At 37.1% G+C, this 19906-nt stretch overlaps 2 protein-coding genes across 14 annotated transcripts in view; one reads left to right on the top strand and one right to left on the bottom strand.

The window, feature by feature from the left end:
* CNTN4 (contactin 4) overlaps positions 1-19906 on the top strand; it is a 927650-nt gene that overhangs the window by 888936 nt on the left and 18808 nt on the right. For 11 of the 13 annotated variants that reach the window (XM_077858022.1, XM_077858026.1, XM_077858019.1 and 8 more), the window contains 2 exons: positions 12917-13092; positions 17351-17471. In XM_077858022.1, coding sequence (XP_077714148.1) covers positions 12917-13092; positions 17351-17471 — 297 coding nt within the window. The remainder of the gene's footprint in view (positions 1-12916; positions 13093-17350; positions 17472-19906) is intronic. The other 2 variants (XM_077858031.1, XM_077858030.1) reach the window with 2 other exon arrangements.
* The window catches only part of IL5RA (interleukin 5 receptor subunit alpha), a 70463-nt gene continuing 65530 nt past the window's right edge, over positions 14974-19906 (bottom strand). The window contains exon 13 of the mRNA XM_077858033.1: positions 14974-15398. The gene's annotated coding sequence lies outside the window, so the exon portion shown is untranslated. The remainder of the gene's footprint in view (positions 15399-19906) is intronic.

Genomic DNA, 19906 nt, shown 5'->3' with positions numbered 1-19906 from the left:
CTTAATTTTGAAATAACATATGCTCTAGGAGTTTATTTGGACATCTTTTTTATTTTATTTTTCTGCAGTGTATTCATTTTTAAATTTTACATTTTAAATATTAAAACAATCTAAGCCCCATCTTCCCTTACCTTCATTCCCTTCCCAGCACAGAGGAGTCTGCACAATAGCTGAGGATACAGGACAGTGAGGAATGTATGGAGTCATGGGTCTATGGGCCCAATATCCCAGACATGGAATAGTTGAGTGTAGGTACAGAGGTGGTGGGCAGAGGGGACAGTTGACAAGGGTATGTATTGGTTAGACTGAACAAAAAATAAATTGATGAAGTAAATAAGGAAATGATTTTTGTTTTGTCTTTTTTTTTATTTCAAATCCAGTATAGTTAACATACAATTTTATATTAATTTCAGGAGTACAATATAGTGATTCAGCAATCCTGTACATTACTTAGGGCTCATCAATATAAGTGTGCTCTTAATCCTCTTTACCTGTTTCACCCATCCCCCAATGCACTGTCCCTCTGGAACAAACTCCATCAGTTTGTTCTTGTAGTTATGAGTCTGTTTCTTGATTCATCTCTTGCTCTTTTTCTTTCTCTTTAGTTCATTTGTTTCATTTCTTAAATTCCACATGTGAATGAAATCACATGGTATTTGTCTTTCTCTGACTGACTTATTTCATTTAGCATTAAGTGAAATGTCTCTCTAGCTCCATCCATGTTGTTGCAAAATGAGAACTTTCATTCTTTTTTATGGCTAAATAATAATCTATTATATATATATATATATATATATATATATATATATATACACATGTATGTATATATACATACACACGCATTTTCTTTATCCATTTATCTGTCGGTGGATACTTGGGCTGCTTCCATAATTTGGCTATAATAAATAATGCTGCAGTAAATATAGGGGTGCATGTATCCCTTTGAATTACTGTTGTTGTATTTTCTTAGTAAAAACCCAATAGTGTGATTGTTGAATCATAGGGTACTTCAATTTTTAACTCTTTGAGGAACCTACATACTGTTTTCCATGGTGGCTACACCAGTTTGCATCCCCACAAACAATGCACCAGGGTTCCTTTTTCTCTACATTCTCATCAACACATGTTGTTTCTCATGTTGATTTTAGCCATTCTGACAGGTGTGAGGTGATATCTCCTTGTAGTTTTGATTTGCATTTCCCTGATGATGGGTGATGTTGAGCATCTTTTCATGTGTCTGTTGGCTGTCTGGATGTCTTCTTCGGAAAAGTGTCTATTTATGACTTCTGCTATTTAGTTCAGCTGGGTTATTTGTTTTTTTGGGTGTAGAGTTTGATAAGTTCTTTTTATATTTTGAGTACTACCCCTTTATCACATATGTCATTTGCAAATATCTTCTCCCATTCAGTAGATTGCCTTTTTGTTTTGTTGTTTCCTTCATTGTGCAGAAGCTTTTTTATTTTGATGTAGTCCTCATAGCTTAGTTTTGCTTTTATTTCCCTTGCCTCAGGAGACATATCTAGGAAAATGTTGTTACAGCATATGTGAAAGAAATGAATGCCTTTGCTCTCTTCTAGGATTTTTATGGTTTTAGGTCTCATATTTATGTCTTTAATTCACTTGGAAATTATTTTTGTATATGGTTTAAGAAACTGGTCCAGTTTCTTTCTTTTGCATGTAGCTGTATAGTTTTCCCAACACCATTTGTTAAAGAGGCTCCCCATTATGTATTCTTGACTCTTTTGTCAAAGATTAATTGACCTTATAATCAAGGGTTTATTTCTGGGCTTTCTATCCTGTTCTGTTGATCTATATGTCTATTTTTGTGCTAGTATCATACTGTTTTCACTATTACAGCTTTGTAATATAACTTCAAATCTGGAACTGATACCTCTAGCTTTGTTTTTCCTTTTCAAGATTGTTTCGGCCCTCCACAGTCTTTGACAGTTCCATACAAATTAAGATTGTTTGTAGTTCTGTGAGAAATACTGTTAGTATTTTGATAAGGATTGCATTAAATCTATAAATTACTTTGGGTACTATGGACATTTTAACAATAATTATTCTTCTAGTCCATGAGCATGGTATATCCTTCCATTTGTCTGTGTCATCTTCAATTTCTGTAGTTAATCTTGTTTTCAGAGTACAGGTCATTCACCTTCTTGGTGAGATTTATTCCTAGATATTTTGTTATTTTTGGTGCAGTTGTCCATGAGCTTGCTTTTTCAGTTTCTCTTGCTTCATTATTAATGTATAGAAATGCAATGAACTTCTGTGCATTGATTTTTATATTCTGCAAATTTACTGAGTTTATTTATGTGTTCCAGTAGTTTTTTGGTGGTGTCTTAAGGGTTTGGGATATATAGTAGTATCATGTCATCTGCAAATAGTCAAAGTTCTATTTTTTTCCCTACAAAGTTCGATGCCCTTTATTCCTTTTGATTATCTGATTGCTGTGGCTATGACTTCCAGTACTATGTTGAAAGTGGTGAGAGTGAACATTCTTCTTATTCCTGATCTTGAGGGAAAGCACTTAGTTTTTCACCATTGAGTATGATGTTGGCTGTGGGTTTTTCATATAGAGCCTTTATTATGTTGAGTATGTTCCCTCTAAACCTACTTTGTTGAGGGTTTTTATCATGAATGGATATAGTGCTATGTGCTATGTCAAATGCTTTTTCTGCATCTGTTGAAATGATCATATGGTCTTTATCTTCCATCCTTTTATTTGTTTTTAAGATTTTTATTTGTTCATTTGAGAGAGAGATAGAGAATGAGTAATGGCGAGGGGAAGAGAGAGAGTAAGAAGCAGACTCCCCACTGAGCAGGAAGGCTTGATCCCAGGACCCGGAGATCATGACCTGAGCCAAAAGTAGATGCTACCTGGCTGACTTATGTAGGTGCCCCACTTCTTTCTCTTATTGATGTGATGTATCATATTGATTGACTTGTGAATATTAAAGCACCCTTGCATCCCTTGAATAAATCCCAATCGATTGTGTGAATGATTTTTTTAAATGTATTGTTGAATCTAATTTGCTAGTGTTTTGCTGAGGATTTTCACATTTATGTTCATCAGAGATATTGACCTGTAGTTCTTTGTGTGTGTGTGTGTGTGTGTGTGTGTAGTGTCTTTATCTGGTTTTGGTATCAGGGTAACACAGGCCTTGTGGAATGAATTTTAAAGTTTTTCTTCCATTTCTACTTTTTGGAATGGTTTGAGAAGAATAGATATTAACTCTTCTTTAAAAGTTTGGTAGAATGCACCTGTGAAGACATTTGGTCCTAAACTTTTGTTTGTTGGAAGTTTTTATTTATTTTTTTAAGATTTTATTTATTTGACAGAGAGCAGAGCATAGGGAGGGGCAGAGGCAGAAGCAGGCACCCCACCAGCAGGGAGCCCAATGCTGGGGCTTGATCCCAAGCCCCTGAGATCATGACCTGAGCCAAAGGCAGACACTTAACTGACTGAGCCACCCAGGCACCCTGGAACTTTTTTTGATACTGATTCAATTTCATTGTTGGTAATTGGTCCGTTCAAATTTTCTATTTCTTTCTGATTCCGTTTTGGAAAGTTATGTTTCTAGGTTCTCCAATTTGATGGCATGTAATTTCTCATAACATTCCCTTATAATCCTTTTTGTTTCTGTGATGTTGGCTGTTATTTCAGCTCTTTCACTTCTTATTCTGTTTATATGATTTCCTCCCCCTCTTTTTTATGAGTCTGGCTAAAGATTTATCAATTTTGTTGATCTTTTCAAAGTACCAGCTCCTGGTTTCTTTAATCTGTTCTGTTGCTTTTTGTGTGTGTGTCTATGTCATTTATTTCTGCTCTGATCTTTTTTATTCCCTTCCTTCTACTGGTTTTGGGTTTCATTTTCTTTTTCTTTTTCTTTTTCTAGTTTCTTCAGGTGTAAGTTTAGGTTGTTTGAGATTTTTTGGTTCTTGAGGTAGGCTTCTATTGCTATAAACTTCCCTCTTAGAACAGCTTTTACTACATCCCAAGGATTTTGGACCATTGTGGTTTCATTTTCTTTTGTCTCTCTGTAATTTTTTATTTATTATTTTATTTCTTGTGACCCATTCATTGTTTAGTAGCATGTTATTTAACCTCCAGGTATTTGTACTCTTTCCAGATTTTTTCTTATGGTTGATTTTTAGTTTCATAGCATTGTGGTTAGAAAAGATGTGTGGAATAACTTTGATCTTTTTGAATTTATTAAGACTTGTTTTGTGGCCTAATATGTGATCTATTCTGGAGAATATTCCATGTGTACTTGAAAAAAAAATGTGTATTCAGCTGTTTTAGGATGGAATGCTCTGAATATAGTTGTTAAATCCATCTGGTACAATGTGTCATTCAAAGCCACTGTTTCCTTGTTGATTTTCTGTTTATATCAACTCTCCATTGATGTACATGGGGCATTAAAGTCCCCTCCTATTATTTTATTACAATCAGTTATTCCCTTTATTCCCTTTATATTTGGGTTTTCCCATGTTGGTACATAATATTTACAATTGTTATATCTTCTTGTTGGATTATTCCCTTAATGATTACATAGTGTCCTTCTTTGTCTCTTGTTATAGTCTCTGTTTGATATGAATATTGCTACCCTGGTTTTCTTTTCACATTCATTGGCAGGTTATTTTTCTTTTTAATTTTTTGAGGAACTTCTATACCATTTTTTTTATAGTAGCTGTCCCAGTTTGCATTCCCACCAGCAACACTTTAGGGTTCCTTTTTCGCCACATCCTCACCAATACTTGTTGTTTCTTGTGTTGCTGTTTTTAGCCATTCTGACAGGTGTGAGGTGATAACTCATTGTAGTTTTGAGTACCATTTCCCTGATGATGAGTGATGTTGAACATCTTGTCATGTGCCTATTGGCCATCTAGATGTCTTCTTTGAAGAAATGTCTGTATATCTCTTCTGCCCATTTTTTAATTGGATTATTTGTTTTTTGGTATTGAGTTGAAATGAGTGAATGTTTAGAGGATAAGATCTAGAAATAGCTATAGATGTATGTGTATTACACATACGTGTGTGCACACACTTGACTCTGGCTAAGGGGGCCTAGAATCAATAACCACATGGTGTCCACATCTTGATTTCTCAAACCCATCCTCCACTAAAAAGAACCAGTCTTCCCTGCGGAAATTGTGATTACAGGACTACAGCAAAGTCTAAGATGAGCCTGGAGCATCTTACTGGGCCAGACAATAAGGAACCATTCAACAAATGAGCAAAATGTCACAAGGACATAGGAACCAGCTTAAAAGGATTCCCTCTGGCCAAAATGGGGACTATTTGAGCATCAAAATAAATAAACACTAGTAATGTATTACAACCCCTGAATCAAAATAGGAAGCCAAGAATAAATAGATGAATGAATGAATGAATGAATGAATGAATGAGAGAGGAATATTTTTCCTTAAAGGAAAATGTCATTCAATGCATGTAGAAGGAATGATGGAAACAGACTTGTCATTCATCAGTCATCATAGAGGTGGTTGCTTCAGGTGAGAGTATTTAATGGATTCTAAGTCTGGTGGATAGAGGTTTGATGAGTGTCAGAAAATTGGTATAATTTCAGGATACCTCCCCACAAAATTTTAATCAGTTATAAGGGAGAAAATATTCAATATGAGGTAAAGAAATCAGGCAGACACCAAGTTGGCCAGGTGATCAGGGTTAAAATGATCAGTGTGAAGATGAGTTCACACCACATAACATCACATAACTCCTGATCCAATGCACTTAGAAGATACGCTACCACATTTCAGTGTTATTCTTATTCTTATTCTTATTCTTGCTGAGAATGCACAATCTAGATCAGGTCATGAGGAAACATCAGATAAATCCAGGTTGAGAGTCATCCTATAGAATGTAAGGCCTCTTCTCTTTTAAACTGTCAAAGATTTAAAAGGTAGGGAAGAACTAAAGAAATGCTCTAACTTGATGGAGTCTAAAGAAGCATGACAAATAATTCAGCATACATTCCTGGGTAAGTTCCTGGACTGAAGTATAAAAAGACAAGACTGAGAAAGTTAACAAATTTTGAATGGGATCTGAATTGCAAAGTGATCATGTACTAGGGTTGATTTCCTTACTTGGAGAGTTGTGTTCTAGTTATTAGGAATGTGTCTTTTTTTTGCATAAATACATGCTGAAATGTTTAAGGGTGATGAGACCTCATGTCTGTAGTTGCTCTCAAAAGGACCGGAAAAGGCTAATTATAATAAGTAAATATTATATAATATAGAGAATATCATGTTTGTTTATTATATATCATCATTATATGTAAAAAAGAAAAAGAAATAAGCAAATGTAGTAAAATATTAACAATGGAGGGGTCTGTGTGAAGGTGAAAGAATTCTTTGTATGTTACTGGCAACTTTTCTATAAGTTTGAAATTATTCAAATATAACTTTTTTTTTAAAGATTTATTTATTTATTTATGATACACATAGAGAGAAAGAGAGGCAGAGTCACAGGAGGAGGGAGAAGCAAACTCCATGCCGGGAGCCCATCGCGGGCGGGACTCGATCCCAGGACTCCAGGATTGCGCCCTGGGCCAAGGGCAGGCACTAAACTGCTGAGCCACCCAGGAATCCCCAAATATAACTTATTTTTAAAATAAAGTGCTCTTGGGATGCCTGGTTGATGTCCAGTGGTTGAGTGTCTGCCTTCAGCTCAGGGTGTGATCCAGAGCCCCAGGATCGAGTTCTGCATTGGGCTCCCTGCATGAGGCCTGCTTCTCCTCCCTCTGCCTATGTCTCTACCTCTGTGTGTGTGTGTGTGTGTGTGTGTGTGTGTGTGTGTGTGTCCCTTGTGAATAAATAAATAAAATCTTAAGAAAAAATAAAGTGTTCTTTTAAATCAAGAAAAAATCTTACATGTGGCCCTAGAGGCAAAGTCAGTAATGAACACAGAAGAAGGGCCAGGGTTTAACAGTGAGTGAACCCACAGATGACTCCCTTTTTGTGTTTTACTGGGTAAATAATAAGAAATACAACACAATACCTTCCAAGTCTAAAGCACTTTAAGGTGCAGGGCTTATTTCTATCATTAACCAATACCATAATTCACAGATTGTCAACAGCTTATCCTTAACCACCTTTCATGAGTAGGTACAGAGCTGGCACCAGGGATGATAAAAGTATAAGATGTGGTCCCAGATTCCCAGGAACCTGATTGTAGGGGAGAAACTGGATATATGTAAATATGATAGTCCTTGACAATGCTCAAGCTGAATGTTGAATAGAACAAGCTTTGCTAAAGGAAAAGATCACCGGTGAGTAGGACAGTCAGACAATCATCACTCTCTAGAGGGAAAATAGGCATTATCCAGCCTGGGTTGCCTTCCGTGTGACCGGACATACCTCTTCTAATGGAGCCAACCTCTGCTTGAATACTTTTAAAAATTGTGATCTACAGTCTTCCTGGGGCAGCCCATTTCCCCATTGAGAGGATCAAATTATTGGGAAGTTCTCTCTGATACAGAGCCAAAATATACCTCTTCGTACCTTATACATTTAGGAGACACAAAGTAAGTTTAATTCATCTTCTGCCTATAAACCCTTCACATATTTGAGGACCACTCTCATGTCTCCTGTGATTTCTCTTTCTCATGTCAAACATTTTCAGTTATTTTAGCTGTTATAGATTTATTATGTGCTTCACTACCCTAGGTGCACTAATCTGCCAGCAAATCCAAAAGATGTTTCTAGCAACCTATGGGCTCATTAATGCAAAATACAATGGGATTTTTACCTCACTAAGATGGAATACCATACACTATATGTGCAACTAAAGGTTGCAAGAGCTTTTTGGGGCAACTTCACAAACCCTGCTGACACTGAAATGTCTAAGTATTTTCCATGTGAGCTACCAATCCAGTCTTCTTCTAGCCTATGCCTTTGTAGCTCATTTTTTTAAGTGTAGCCTTTTGCCTTTATCCCTATTACATTTCATCCTAAATGAAAGAATTGGTCCAGCTCGAAATCATTATGAATTTTCATTTTCATCTCCTGTTTAGGATATTCCTTTTATGTGTGTTTTATGGAGAATGGATAAATATAGTTCATCCAACACGGTTTTATTTTTATTCAAGGAATGGGACCAACTACTAGAGAGTGGAAATTCATCCGTTAGGGTACTACCTACAGGTTTATTGTGAAAAATTAACCCATCATCTTTGTTGTGGCATTTAACTAGTATTAAAAATAGTTCTCTGGCCATTCTCCCTTGTGTCATTTCCAATGAGCTCTCAGCTCTTTGAGTAGCTCCTCTTTTTGAAGAATCCCATTCTTAAAGTTCCATCTATAAAAATTAATATAAAAAAGAAGACACAACCTGACTAAAAAACATCATCAAAAACATTGCAGTAAATAAAATCACTAACAAAAGGAGATATATACCTTCTGTAAATGAAGAAGAGTGAAACGCACATTAAGTACTTTCCTGGTAGTCACTGTGTGAATATCTTGGCATTGTGAATGAAAGTATTTACCAGCTGAAGTGAAGGATTGGTATTGTATAGGGAAAGCAAAATCAAAATGAAATTCTTGCCCTGTGAGCCCACAAGTACCTGTTTTTAGGTAACAAAAGCCCTTTGATCAGAAAGCTTTTCCACCAATAGTGAAAGTCAGAATATAATATGACTTGGATAATAAGTATTATAATATATGCATTAAATTGTTGAACTAATCATTAACAGAGTTGTTAATAATTGTCTCTCTCTCGTGGTTGCCATGCTCTTGAGAATGAAGCACTTGCTGTACTTTCTGTCCTCTATTTAATATAGAAAACAAAGTAGAACATGAGTTTTTTTGGTGGTTGTTGTTGTTTGTTTGTTTTTTCAGTTCTAGGAGGGTTAAATACTTGGTAAATATATATATTGTAAGCATCAATCCTCTGGAGTTCTGAATTTACCCTTCTCTGCAGGATGAACCAACCACAAGCAGAGAAGTTTAGGGGCGTTGCTGGTCATATTTATGGTTGGTATCTAATCACATCCAAATCCAAACATCAATTCACATCTCAAGTCCTAATTGCCTTTGAGAATTCTGTGCACAGAACAATAGCTGGAGTGACTCTTCAGAACAGAAGTCGTAAATACAGATTCTTCCTCATCTTGATGAATTAAAACCCAAGGAGGGGAGACAGTTTTGTTTTGAAGAAGCCATCTGTTTATTTGTGTACCGCGTTTGTATTCAAATTTAGGGAAATTAATCAAGTAAAAAGCATCAGAATTCACAACACAGAAAACAGGAGTACTGAACAGACATCCGACTTGAGAAAACCAAGTAGATAATGAGGTCTCAACCTCTTTAGTTTAATCTTCTCTAGTCCCAAGGAGACATCTCTTGTGTGTGTATACCGCATGACTCACTTTGCATTGATTCTTGCTACTTTAGGGCTCAAAACATGAATCGGTGACAAGTGCTAAGTTAATGAATTAGCAGCTGTCAGCACAGACTGTACCAGCATAATCTTTGATTTAAGGAACTTCTCTGGTCCTTGGTTAACAGGCAACTGAGTTCACTAATAATAAAATCTGTCCCCAATCCATATATGTGCATAAAGGAATGAACATTTCTTCAGGAAACAAATGTCAATTAAAAATGTGAGCCAGACTTGCAGATGACCCTAGGCTTTGGAATATGTGCCAACTCTGTGCTGCTCATCCAGAAGTTGTCAGGAGATAGAAAGCCAAGACATTTTTAAGTACTTGAACCTGGACATTTGACTCTGCTCTCAGAAGTGTGATGTGTCAGCTTATAGCTAGAGCAGCATTTTGTGCATAAAGTCATTGCTACTTTTTACCTTGTTAAGGCAGTAACTTCATTACTTTCAGTGAAGCCTTCTGAAACCTGTCTTCACCCTACCACCTTCTCTGAATTTCTTCTGCACTTAAATATCTTAACTATATATATATATACACACATATATATTTATGTTATATATATACATATATATGTATAAGCAAGAGTATAAATTGCCATATCATGCCCTTAGATTTGTTCTCTGGATGATTTGTGAATGGAAATCCTGTTTTCAGCCAAATGAAAGGACGCAGCTCAGCACCACAGATAGTTCCTTTTAAACACTCTAAGGCCTCAATTTCCTTCATCTGTTAGGTAGAGATGATAATAATATCTATTTGTTAAGAATAAATGAAATAATATATGTAAAGTTTTAACACAGGGTCTGGAATGTAAGGAGCTCAGCTAGTTATGAATGTTTTTATTACTTCATTCTCTTTTCTATCTCTTTTGGTACCAAGACACTGTCATCTGTACAATACACACTGTATGCTTGGTGGATAAATCAACAAATGAATGTTCTCCACAATAAGAATCTAAATTGTAAAATCAGTAGACAGCTAGTTAAAGGAGAATTAGACAACATCTTGCCAAATAAAAATCATACACATATGATTTGGGCCGGGAATTATTTGTTCCAGTCTTCATTTTATAGATGAGGAAAATTTAAATTTAAAAGTGAGAATTAGGGATGCCTGGATGGCTCAGCAATTGAGCATCTGCCTTTCACTCAGGGCCTGATCCCTGAGTCCGGGATCAAGTCCCACATTGGGCTCCCTGCAGGGAGCCTGCTTCTCCGTCTGCCTATGTCTCTGCCTCTGTGTGTCACTCGTGAATAAATAAATAAATATAAAAAATAAAAATAAATAAAAGAGAATTATTCTAAGGTATTTTGCTCTCATTATTTTCCCCTCATTAAAAAAAAAAAAAAAACTCAATCTGTATTTATACCTGCAGGTCAGTTAATCATTAGAGCAAATTGTGATGATGTGACTTGTAAAAGCCTCAGGTTTTAAAATACAGGATTTTTCCTCCCATTATCTCTTAGTTGGCAATACCTGTTTTTACCTTCCCATTTCATGGACATATATCACTCATATGGCAGTGACTGAAAGCACACCAATCCATTTATGATATTTTCCCTTTTTTGGAAAATGGCAAAAGTGTATTTCACTCCAACCTAATAATCTGTTTATGGACACAGACTTTCCTTTTCCAGTGACTTGAGATGTTTGCTTTCCATGGTTGGATAAAAGGGCAGAAAAACTCTTATACTCTCTTTAAAGAGGAGGTTTTTGTATGCATTTTTTGGAAAGTAAGACCCAGCAAACCTGTCCTGTGAGACATAATTTCAAAATTTCCAGCTAAGATTTTAATCGAGGAGATACACTTAATAAATATTTATATACCTCACATCCTGAAATACAATCCTGTGAATATAGGAGGGTATTAATCAATGTTCTTGCATTGTTTTATTTGCTTTTGATTTGTCTTCTTTGTTATGGTTTGTTTTGTTGGTTTTGTTTGATTTGGTGTAGTGCAAAGAAATTTCTGGAATATGGCTGAATTCAGAATTTCATTCTTTATGTACTTATATGACCTTTATATTTAACTCAAATTGCTTTTCAACATTGTACTCTGACAACATTTATGAAATCATGTTGCAGCAAACAAAAGATCACTGCCATATGAATGGAGTATTGGAGTTTATATACTGTCTCAGCTAAACAAGCTCATTTCATTTCCAGTTAAAATCATAATGTAAAGGGTGGACGTTTTTTTTTCCTGGCAAAGCAAACTTTATTATAGCCCTGAGGTTGGAGCTCCAGGTCCTGCTGAACACTTGAGAGTTGGGGCGAGGGCCTCTTGTGTTGCCCTCAGCAGCTCCATCCCATTCAGACTCAGGTGGAGAGAGGCTGGGTGGGGGGAGACCTGGGGTCATAGCACACGCCAAGGAAGGCCACTCTTGGCTGCTGAGCTAGCCAGCTCTCCCTCAGTTGGTCACTGCAGCCAGGCCATTCCTGACTCCTCATTTCTTGGATCCTGGCTTTTTAGGTTTGAGTGTGGGTTTGGCCTTTTCCATAGGACTCTTGTCTTTAACCCCAGGTCTCACTGCCTCCTCTTTTTTTTTCCATCCTTTTTTTCTTGGCAACGCTTGTCTGCTTCTGGGACGCCAGCCTCCTGACTTGTTTAACAGAGTCTCCTCCTCTAGGGACACATTAAAGCGAATCAGTACTTATTTTAAAGATGTAATAGACATATACAAATATATATAATGTTGTCATGAATTCATTACAGCATTTTATATTAAATTTTTATAATATAATTTGCTAAAAATATCTTAGTTTCAAGATGGTTGAGACCATAAACTTAATAGTAAATTATGCAGATTATAAAAATATATAAAGATATAAACTTATACTGTATTAATTAGAGAAAAGAGGAAAATCATATGTGTGTCATGTTTACAAAAAGGTAAAACAAAAACCAAAAAAGACTATAAACCCAAAAGATGGAGGGAAATTATACCAAAATGAAAAAAGATGTTTTATCTGGACAGTACAGGAGTAAGTAGGATTTGTTTTGTTTTGTATTGGCTTTTTGGTCTCTTAACTTCCTTGAATTACCTAAATTTCCCATACTAAACATTTATCGCTTTTATAATGGGGAGGGAGCAGCCAAACAAACTTCAAATTAACATGGATTTCTCTAGTTTGTGTTCAACGGAATTACTGCTTTCTAGTGACACTGGGGAGATCCGAAAACCTTTTTAAAGAGGCAATTTCTGAGTAGGCTGCCAGAAGTAGGTTCTTCTGTGAGAGTCTTCAGAGATCTAACCTCAGTGCTCCCCAGCTGAGTTTTGTTGCTCTGTGAAGGTTCATATAATGAGTGTTTTCATCTTTTCATATTAAAAATGACCTCCTGACCTGAATCTCAGCTTCCCAGATGACTGAGGTTTACTGGTCACAGTCTAAGAAAAAATAAAGCAAAACTACTTAGTATTTCATCCTGCTCTTGGAGTCCACATTTTATTTCCAGATGAGCTCACAAGCTTTGTTGTTGGTTTGCCTTTGTTTACACCCTACAGATCCAACAAGGGTGATGGTACCCCCTTCCAGCATGGATGTCACTGTTGGAGAAAGTATTGTTCTCCCATGCCAGGTAACACATGATCACTCGCTAGACATCGTGTTTACTTGGTCATTTAATGGACACCTGATAGATTTTGACAAAGATGGGGACCACTTTGAAAGAGTCGGAGGGGTAAGTATCAACATCAAACTATCTGTAGGAAATTCAGTATGCAACTGGACTTCTCCAAAGTGGCTCAGCTTGTTTAGATTAACTTGAAAAGAAATATAAGGTTATTCTTGATAATCTTGTTTTGATACCTTATTTTTGAAACTCTTGGTTAATTACTGCTCCTTTTTGCCTGATCTGTGTGGCCCCACTTAGTGAGGAACCCTAGATGGCGGTCCTCTTCATCTTCACAACAATACTATAGACTAGTTATTCCGAACTATGTATGAATGAGGAAACTGAAGTTCAACGGGAAATGTGTGACTTGCCTTGGCCTCATAGCCCTCGACTGTGAAACCCAGCTTTAAACCTCAGATCCCAGGTTCTGTGCCCCATGCAGCACCATATTTCATAGCACCTGATTAAGAAAGTATCTTAAGGACAACTGACTCATGTGTTTTTTAAGCTGCTGATTAAACTTCCCCTGGCTCTCTTAGAAGTCTCATCATTGTGACATTAGGGCTCTCTTTCTTGAATCTGAAAGTCTGATCAGGGTATTTATTATCTCCAGGTAATTTTGAATTCAAATGTTTGAAGTTTCATAATGCCTTCCTTTCCATAAAAATACATATTACCATTGAATACACAGCAAGATGAAGCTAAATCTGGAAACAATTTGTATCTATCACAATTGTTCTCAAAAAAAATTTTTTCACTAGCACAGTTCTACATTCCCATTAGTTTTTTTTCATTTTTAAAAATTTATTTTTTATTAGTGTTCAATTTGCCAACATATAGAATAACACCCAGTGCTCATCCCATCAAGTGCCCACCTCAGTGCCCGATGGGTGCATTCCCATTAGTAATAAAGATTCACTCTGGCTACCATTCTCACAGAGGGGTCCAGCTAAAAAACAGCAGAAAATAAAAATGAGGCTGTGGTTTGAAAAGCCCTCCCCACCCCTCTGCCATAGAAATCTAATTTTCCCACTTCATTTTGCCTCCCCTCCCCCTGGTGTTGAGAGTATGTGGGCTAAAGCTTATAAGATAAGCTATATGATACGTTGAGGACCTGTTTTCCATTCAACTATAATACTAGTCCTGTTCTTGCTACCTTTCTCAAATGATGTCTCTCACAGAACATCAAGAATGATTTGAGCATTTTCTCAGCTTTCCCAAAGATCATATACAACTGGTAATATTTTAGTTACATAGGAGAGATTAGTTTATTACATCAGTAGATGCCTTGGGTCATGAGGGATTTTTCTCCTAGAATCCTGGTTGAGAAAGGCTGGATGAAATTGGCAGTATTAAGCATTCTGGACTTCTTTGATATGATTCAGCTTAATAACCAAGTGGGAGAGATATTAATTTCACAAGGGCATTAAAGATATTAAATACCTTCAGGTCTAGAAAACTGCATAGCCCAATGCCTTCCACAAAAGAAGTACTTGATAAATTTTAATAGTTGGACTAATTGAAGGAAGAGTAACATTGATTTTAATAACAGGAAAGTATAAATTGAGAAAACCTTCATAGATTAAGCAGAATATTAGTTTTCATGCTAAGACCAATGTCTTGGCCAAGAGAGATATTAAAAATATTATCTCCCAGAATGGCACAGGTACCAACCAATTAGAACAGCTGCCTGGCCGATCAAAATAGGTGCCCTGCCAGTCAGACAGATGTGGACTTTATGCTGGACTGGCTGCATACCAGCCAGGGCCAAGGCACAGGTGGAGACAACCCTAATGGAGTCAAGCACTAATGACCACCTTTTGTAGAGAGCTCTATCTGTGGAATCACTCTCATTAGCCTCTCATGTGAGAAAAACTTGTCTCTTCTGTGAAACTCTTGCTAACACCAATCAATTATTGCTAAGAAGTACAAAATTCAGGACAGCACTACAGATTGTGAGAAGTAAGGATCTTTAATGTCTATGGAGATAGGATTTGACAGGAGAAGAGGTAAGGAAGGAATTCTGAAGCTAAGCCATTTCACAGTTTCTCCTTCCTGGTCAGCATGGTGGTGATGCTTGGTAGAGTCAACCTTTTGCAGTTTTTGGAAAAGCTGTTATTTCATTGTCCTCTGACAGCCTCCCAGTTCTCTGTCAGGAATATAACAAAGCACAGCAGGGAAAAATAAGCTGGTGCTGCTTTATTTGCTTTGGTAGGAACACAAATGTAGATCTCAGTAAACTGTTTGATCTGGATGACTTCAGAGGAAACGAGAAAGTTATTGTGGTCTCCTTCTGTGAGACTCTTAATCTTGACTTTTTTTTTATTCTTTATTTTCAGTTTTACTTTAAAAAACACAGCTCTGGTCAAAATCTGTAAATGAAGACAACTCATTCTGTTAATATGTTACTGTATTCCGAAATTTCCAGGCCACAACTAGTTTCTTCTAACCTTAAGCCCTTGGTGAATAAAGTGGATTATTAACACAATGTACACATTTCTTTAAAACAAATATGGCTTTCCACCTTCCCTGCACATACCCCCTTGTGAAGCATTTTGTTGTTGTTTAAATCTATACTCAGGAGTCCTAGCCACATGAAATGTCTTAGGTAAAGAAGTATTAGTGATGATGATGATGCCTTAATATTGGCAAAGCACCTAATCATTTATCAAACCCTTTGGTGTCTATCAGCTCTTTAATCCTCACAGAAAGCATGAGGAATAGGGTAGCAATTATTATCCTATTTTACCGAGCAATTGTAAGACTTGATTAGTAAATAGAATCTGAATAAGAACCCAAGTGTTATAAATAAAACCGCTTTCAGGTAAAAAAAAAAAAAAAAAAGTCACAGCTTTCTTTGAGTTAGATTTAATCTTTGACATGTCCGCTTATGGTCATCAATAATACCAATTTAAATTTACTACATGCTTCCCAGTTTTCAGGATTTCACATACACAAACAGTCTCATTTGATTCTCACAACCTCACCCAGTGGGCAATGCATCCTTTCACAGGTCAGTAAACTAAAACCCAGAGACTTACATGAAATCGCACAGCAGGGATCAAGACAATAGAGTACCTACACATCAGCTCTCCCTTCACTAAATACTTGAGCCTCTCTTCTAAACTTATTTACAACTATTGGCAGTTCTGGGCTTTCCATTGTCCTGAACAGATTTGTGATATGTTTCTCTAATACAAAGGGAATTAAGTACACATTAATTTAGATTGAGAATAAGGTCTTTCCAGATAGTAGAATGGCCTGACCATGTCGGTTCACATCCTGACTGTGCCATTTATTAGGCAAGTCACATAACCTCTTTGTGCTTGAGTTTTCTTCACCTCTAAAGTAAGGATAACAAGAACACCTACCTCATAGAACATGTGAGTATTTAGCTGTAATATATGGCTCCAATATTTAAATACTATTAAGCATTATCCAACATTGTGGAAGGATAGCAACAGGGCCAAAATAACCCATGTTGTCTTATCATCCATTGTGGGGTGAGATGTAAGCATAGCTTCCTGAATCTGACCTCTAGGGAGCACTCATATGCAAGCCACCTGTTCCCCAAGCTTTTGATTAACAGAGCTATGAAACCAAACTCAAGGTGTAGCCATGTTCTTCAGTTAAAATGCTACCTTCGTGATAACCTATGGAGGCATCTTCTCATATTTACTAAAAGTCCCACACTGGTAAATGTATAGAAATATTCCTAGGGCACATAGAAATCCATACTGGGATATAAGCAGTTCTGTTCATCTGCTAATCAAACTTGCATTTGGCATTTCAAAAACAAATAAGCAGCATTCCACACTAGGTGATACTAGATTTCCTTGGAGAGTGTGGTCCTCATACTCTTAATTCAAACCTGGGAGCAAGCAAAATGCTGCTGTAAGATAGAGTTGCACAGTAAAATGCAGATGCCTCCAAATGTAGGCTTTCCCTGCCTTTCCAAATATAGAATTCCAAAGAATTGGAATCCCAGAGAAGGCTGCAAGCCGAGGGCATATCTGACGAAACCCACAGGACTAGATCAAAAGCCGCCTTGAGTAAGTTTAAGTGCTTCCGACATGGGTGGCAAACTGCTCCAGAGACCCAGGGAAGCCAGACACCGGAGGTCTTGTCCAAGGTGTGTTCTGAAAATGTTGGTGTTCTTATCTCACAAGCAGGCTCACATATTTTTAATAGGCCATGGCTTGCATCACTAATGTTTTCATCAGCCAGTATAAAATAAATCCATTAGTCACAGTGTCCTTCATGTGATAATGATATTTAGAGCTCATTAAAAAGTAATTGTAGCCACTTTCCCCTACTTTATCAGCAGGATTCAGCTGGTGATTTGATGATCCGAAACATCCAACTGAAGCATGCTGGGAAATACGTCTGCATGGTCCAAACAAGTGTAGACAAGCTGTCTGCTGCTGCAGACCTGATTGTAAGAGGTATGGGAATTTTGGTTTCTGTTCTTGAAAGACGTTTGTGGTATCTACTCCTGCACAGATTTCTAAAAATGTCACCAGTTCAGAATTATGGAAGAAATTCATATAGAAGCTGAACATTGTAAACAGTGGTTAGCGGCCTACAGAAGTTCTGTGTGTATCTGTTTCTCATAGGGGGGATCACCAGAAAGTGCAGAGCAAATCCGGTTACTCTGTACTGAAAATAACTCCTGTAAGTGCTGTGAGTGCCCCGAGTGCCTGGATTTATGGCTACTGGAGTTGATATGACCTTCTAGAATAATTTTGGATTAACAAAAGCAAATAGTTTAAAGAAGGATCAAACTGTGCCTTTTGATGTTTCATCTGGGCTAAGCCAAATTAGTGATTTAGGGTACTGATAGAACGGTGGCTTCAGAAAAATCACCAGTTTTTCCCAGTTCCCTTTTTTCCCTAAAGTTAATATAGTTCTGTCCAGTTCTTAAAATATGGCTTTAGAGGGAAACACTTCCTGACTGCCTAGGAGGTAGTAAATAAGCTGGCAGTTGATGTACAGACTGACATTTGTGAGATTTTTCTTGAGTCCTACTAACATGGTCTAACTTCAACCTAATGGCTACAGAGGCCCTGGCTGAGCCCCATGAAGTCAATTTATAAAGCAACAGTAAATGGAGTTTGAAAACTATTTTTCTATTGAAATTAAAACCTTCAGGGACCAGTGTATGTACCAGAATCAAACTGATGTATGCTTGGGGCTTTTCTGAGTGTTAAAAGTGAAGCCAAATCAGAACATCAAAATAATCTCTTGGCCAGCACCTCCTTCATCTGAACCCTAACCATTGGTGTCTAGGAGTCTTCAGCCAGCAGAACCTTGAGTGCAAGAATACAGAACTCCAAGGGAAATTAGGTATGGAGGCAGGGTGAATCTGAGTTCAGGGAGAACAAGGTATTATTGGAAGCAACGTAAGTGTTGCTGTGCCCTCTAGGCATAACCTGAAGGAGGAGATGTGTGGGAGTTAGCAACTTAAACTCATAGTCAAGAGAAGTTAAAGAAAAATAGTTTTTCCATCCCATCTGCTTTCGTTTCCCTTTAAATTGCCTACAAAAACCTTTCAGTAATAGTACAGATAAGAGCCAGATAAGAGAAAAAAAAAAACGTTCAACCTGGGTTGAGCTACCCATTGAATAACTTAAGGAAACATGTTTATTTCCATTTTAAAATACATGAGAGCTGGTCTGTTCTCCCCCTGGGGACAAAAGAATTCTGTTGCTGAAAATTTATCCTCTATTTAATTAGGATAATGTTCAGATCAGCAGTTTAAACACCAATAAATTAGACTAATAAATATTTAAATCAGTAATACTTGAAGTTCTTAAATGATATTGTATACTTCATTTCACAGAAAATAACATTAAATACCAAGAGGAATTTGCAAACTCTGTCTAAAAGAAAATCTAGTCTAATCAGTTAATAAGGCCAATAAATTAATATGCCATTTTAAACCATAATCTTTCGTTTTATTTCCTCTGACTCTGCCCTTGCAGCTTTTCTGCATATTACAGAGAGGACGCAGAAATGTATTTCACTGCCCTGTAAGAGATTTTTGTATTGGAAACTGGTAAAGCTTTGAGTGTTGGCTCCAGCTTCCTTGATCTCTACTTTATTTAGTCAATAGCATGCTAATGGCAGATGGAAAGGCCCTTCTTCACAGGGAGAGAAACAGAGGCACTGGTCTCACACCAACATTCTCTCTTCTATTGCCTTGACAAAAACATCTGTGAGCCCTGACCATGTGAACATTTTGTTTAGAGGACAAACATTGGCTCATTATCTCATTTTGAAAGAGGGACCCAACTTCCCCAAGACAAAGTTGGTAAACATTCTGTGAGGTCATATCTATACACTGGTGTGGTGGCTGGCAGGAGCATACAGAGCAAACAAAGTTGTGAAAGTAGCATTTTACCTCCAGTGGCCAAATTCATACCACTCCTTCATTTTCCTTTACTTGGCTGCTAACAGTGGGCTCAGATACTTCCTATCTATATAATTCATTGAGGAGTTTGGAGGGGAACATTTTTCTACTTGTACTTTGACCATTGAAAGAGCATCCATATGAGGGTTGGGGGTGGGAATCTAGGGTGAGAAGGCTAGTGAGAAAAAAGAAGATGATGCAGTCTTCTAGACTTTATCTGATTAATCGGGGTTGCAAAGACTAAAGTTTGCCTCGGCTCTATCCAGGTGGCATTAGACTGGCATGCTGAAATGTCACCATGGAAAATTAATCAATTTCAGCATACAGATTTCCAGACCTTTCATTCAGGAGTAGGAGGGAGAAGATAAATTTAGTTTCACCTGTGGGTATATAAAAATGATTTTTTAAAAAAAGAAAGAGAAATTTAGGGCATCCTATGAAGGGTACAGGAGTGAATCTCAGAACAAA

The sequence above is a fragment of the Canis aureus genome, chromosome 19, assembly GCF_053574225.1.
Source record: "Canis aureus isolate CA01 chromosome 19, VMU_Caureus_v.1.0, whole genome shotgun sequence".
Lineage (NCBI taxonomy): Eukaryota > Metazoa > Chordata > Mammalia > Carnivora > Canidae > Canis > Canis aureus.
The sequence above is the reverse complement of the archived record's forward strand: the minus strand, read 5'-3'. Positions and strand labels throughout refer to the sequence as shown.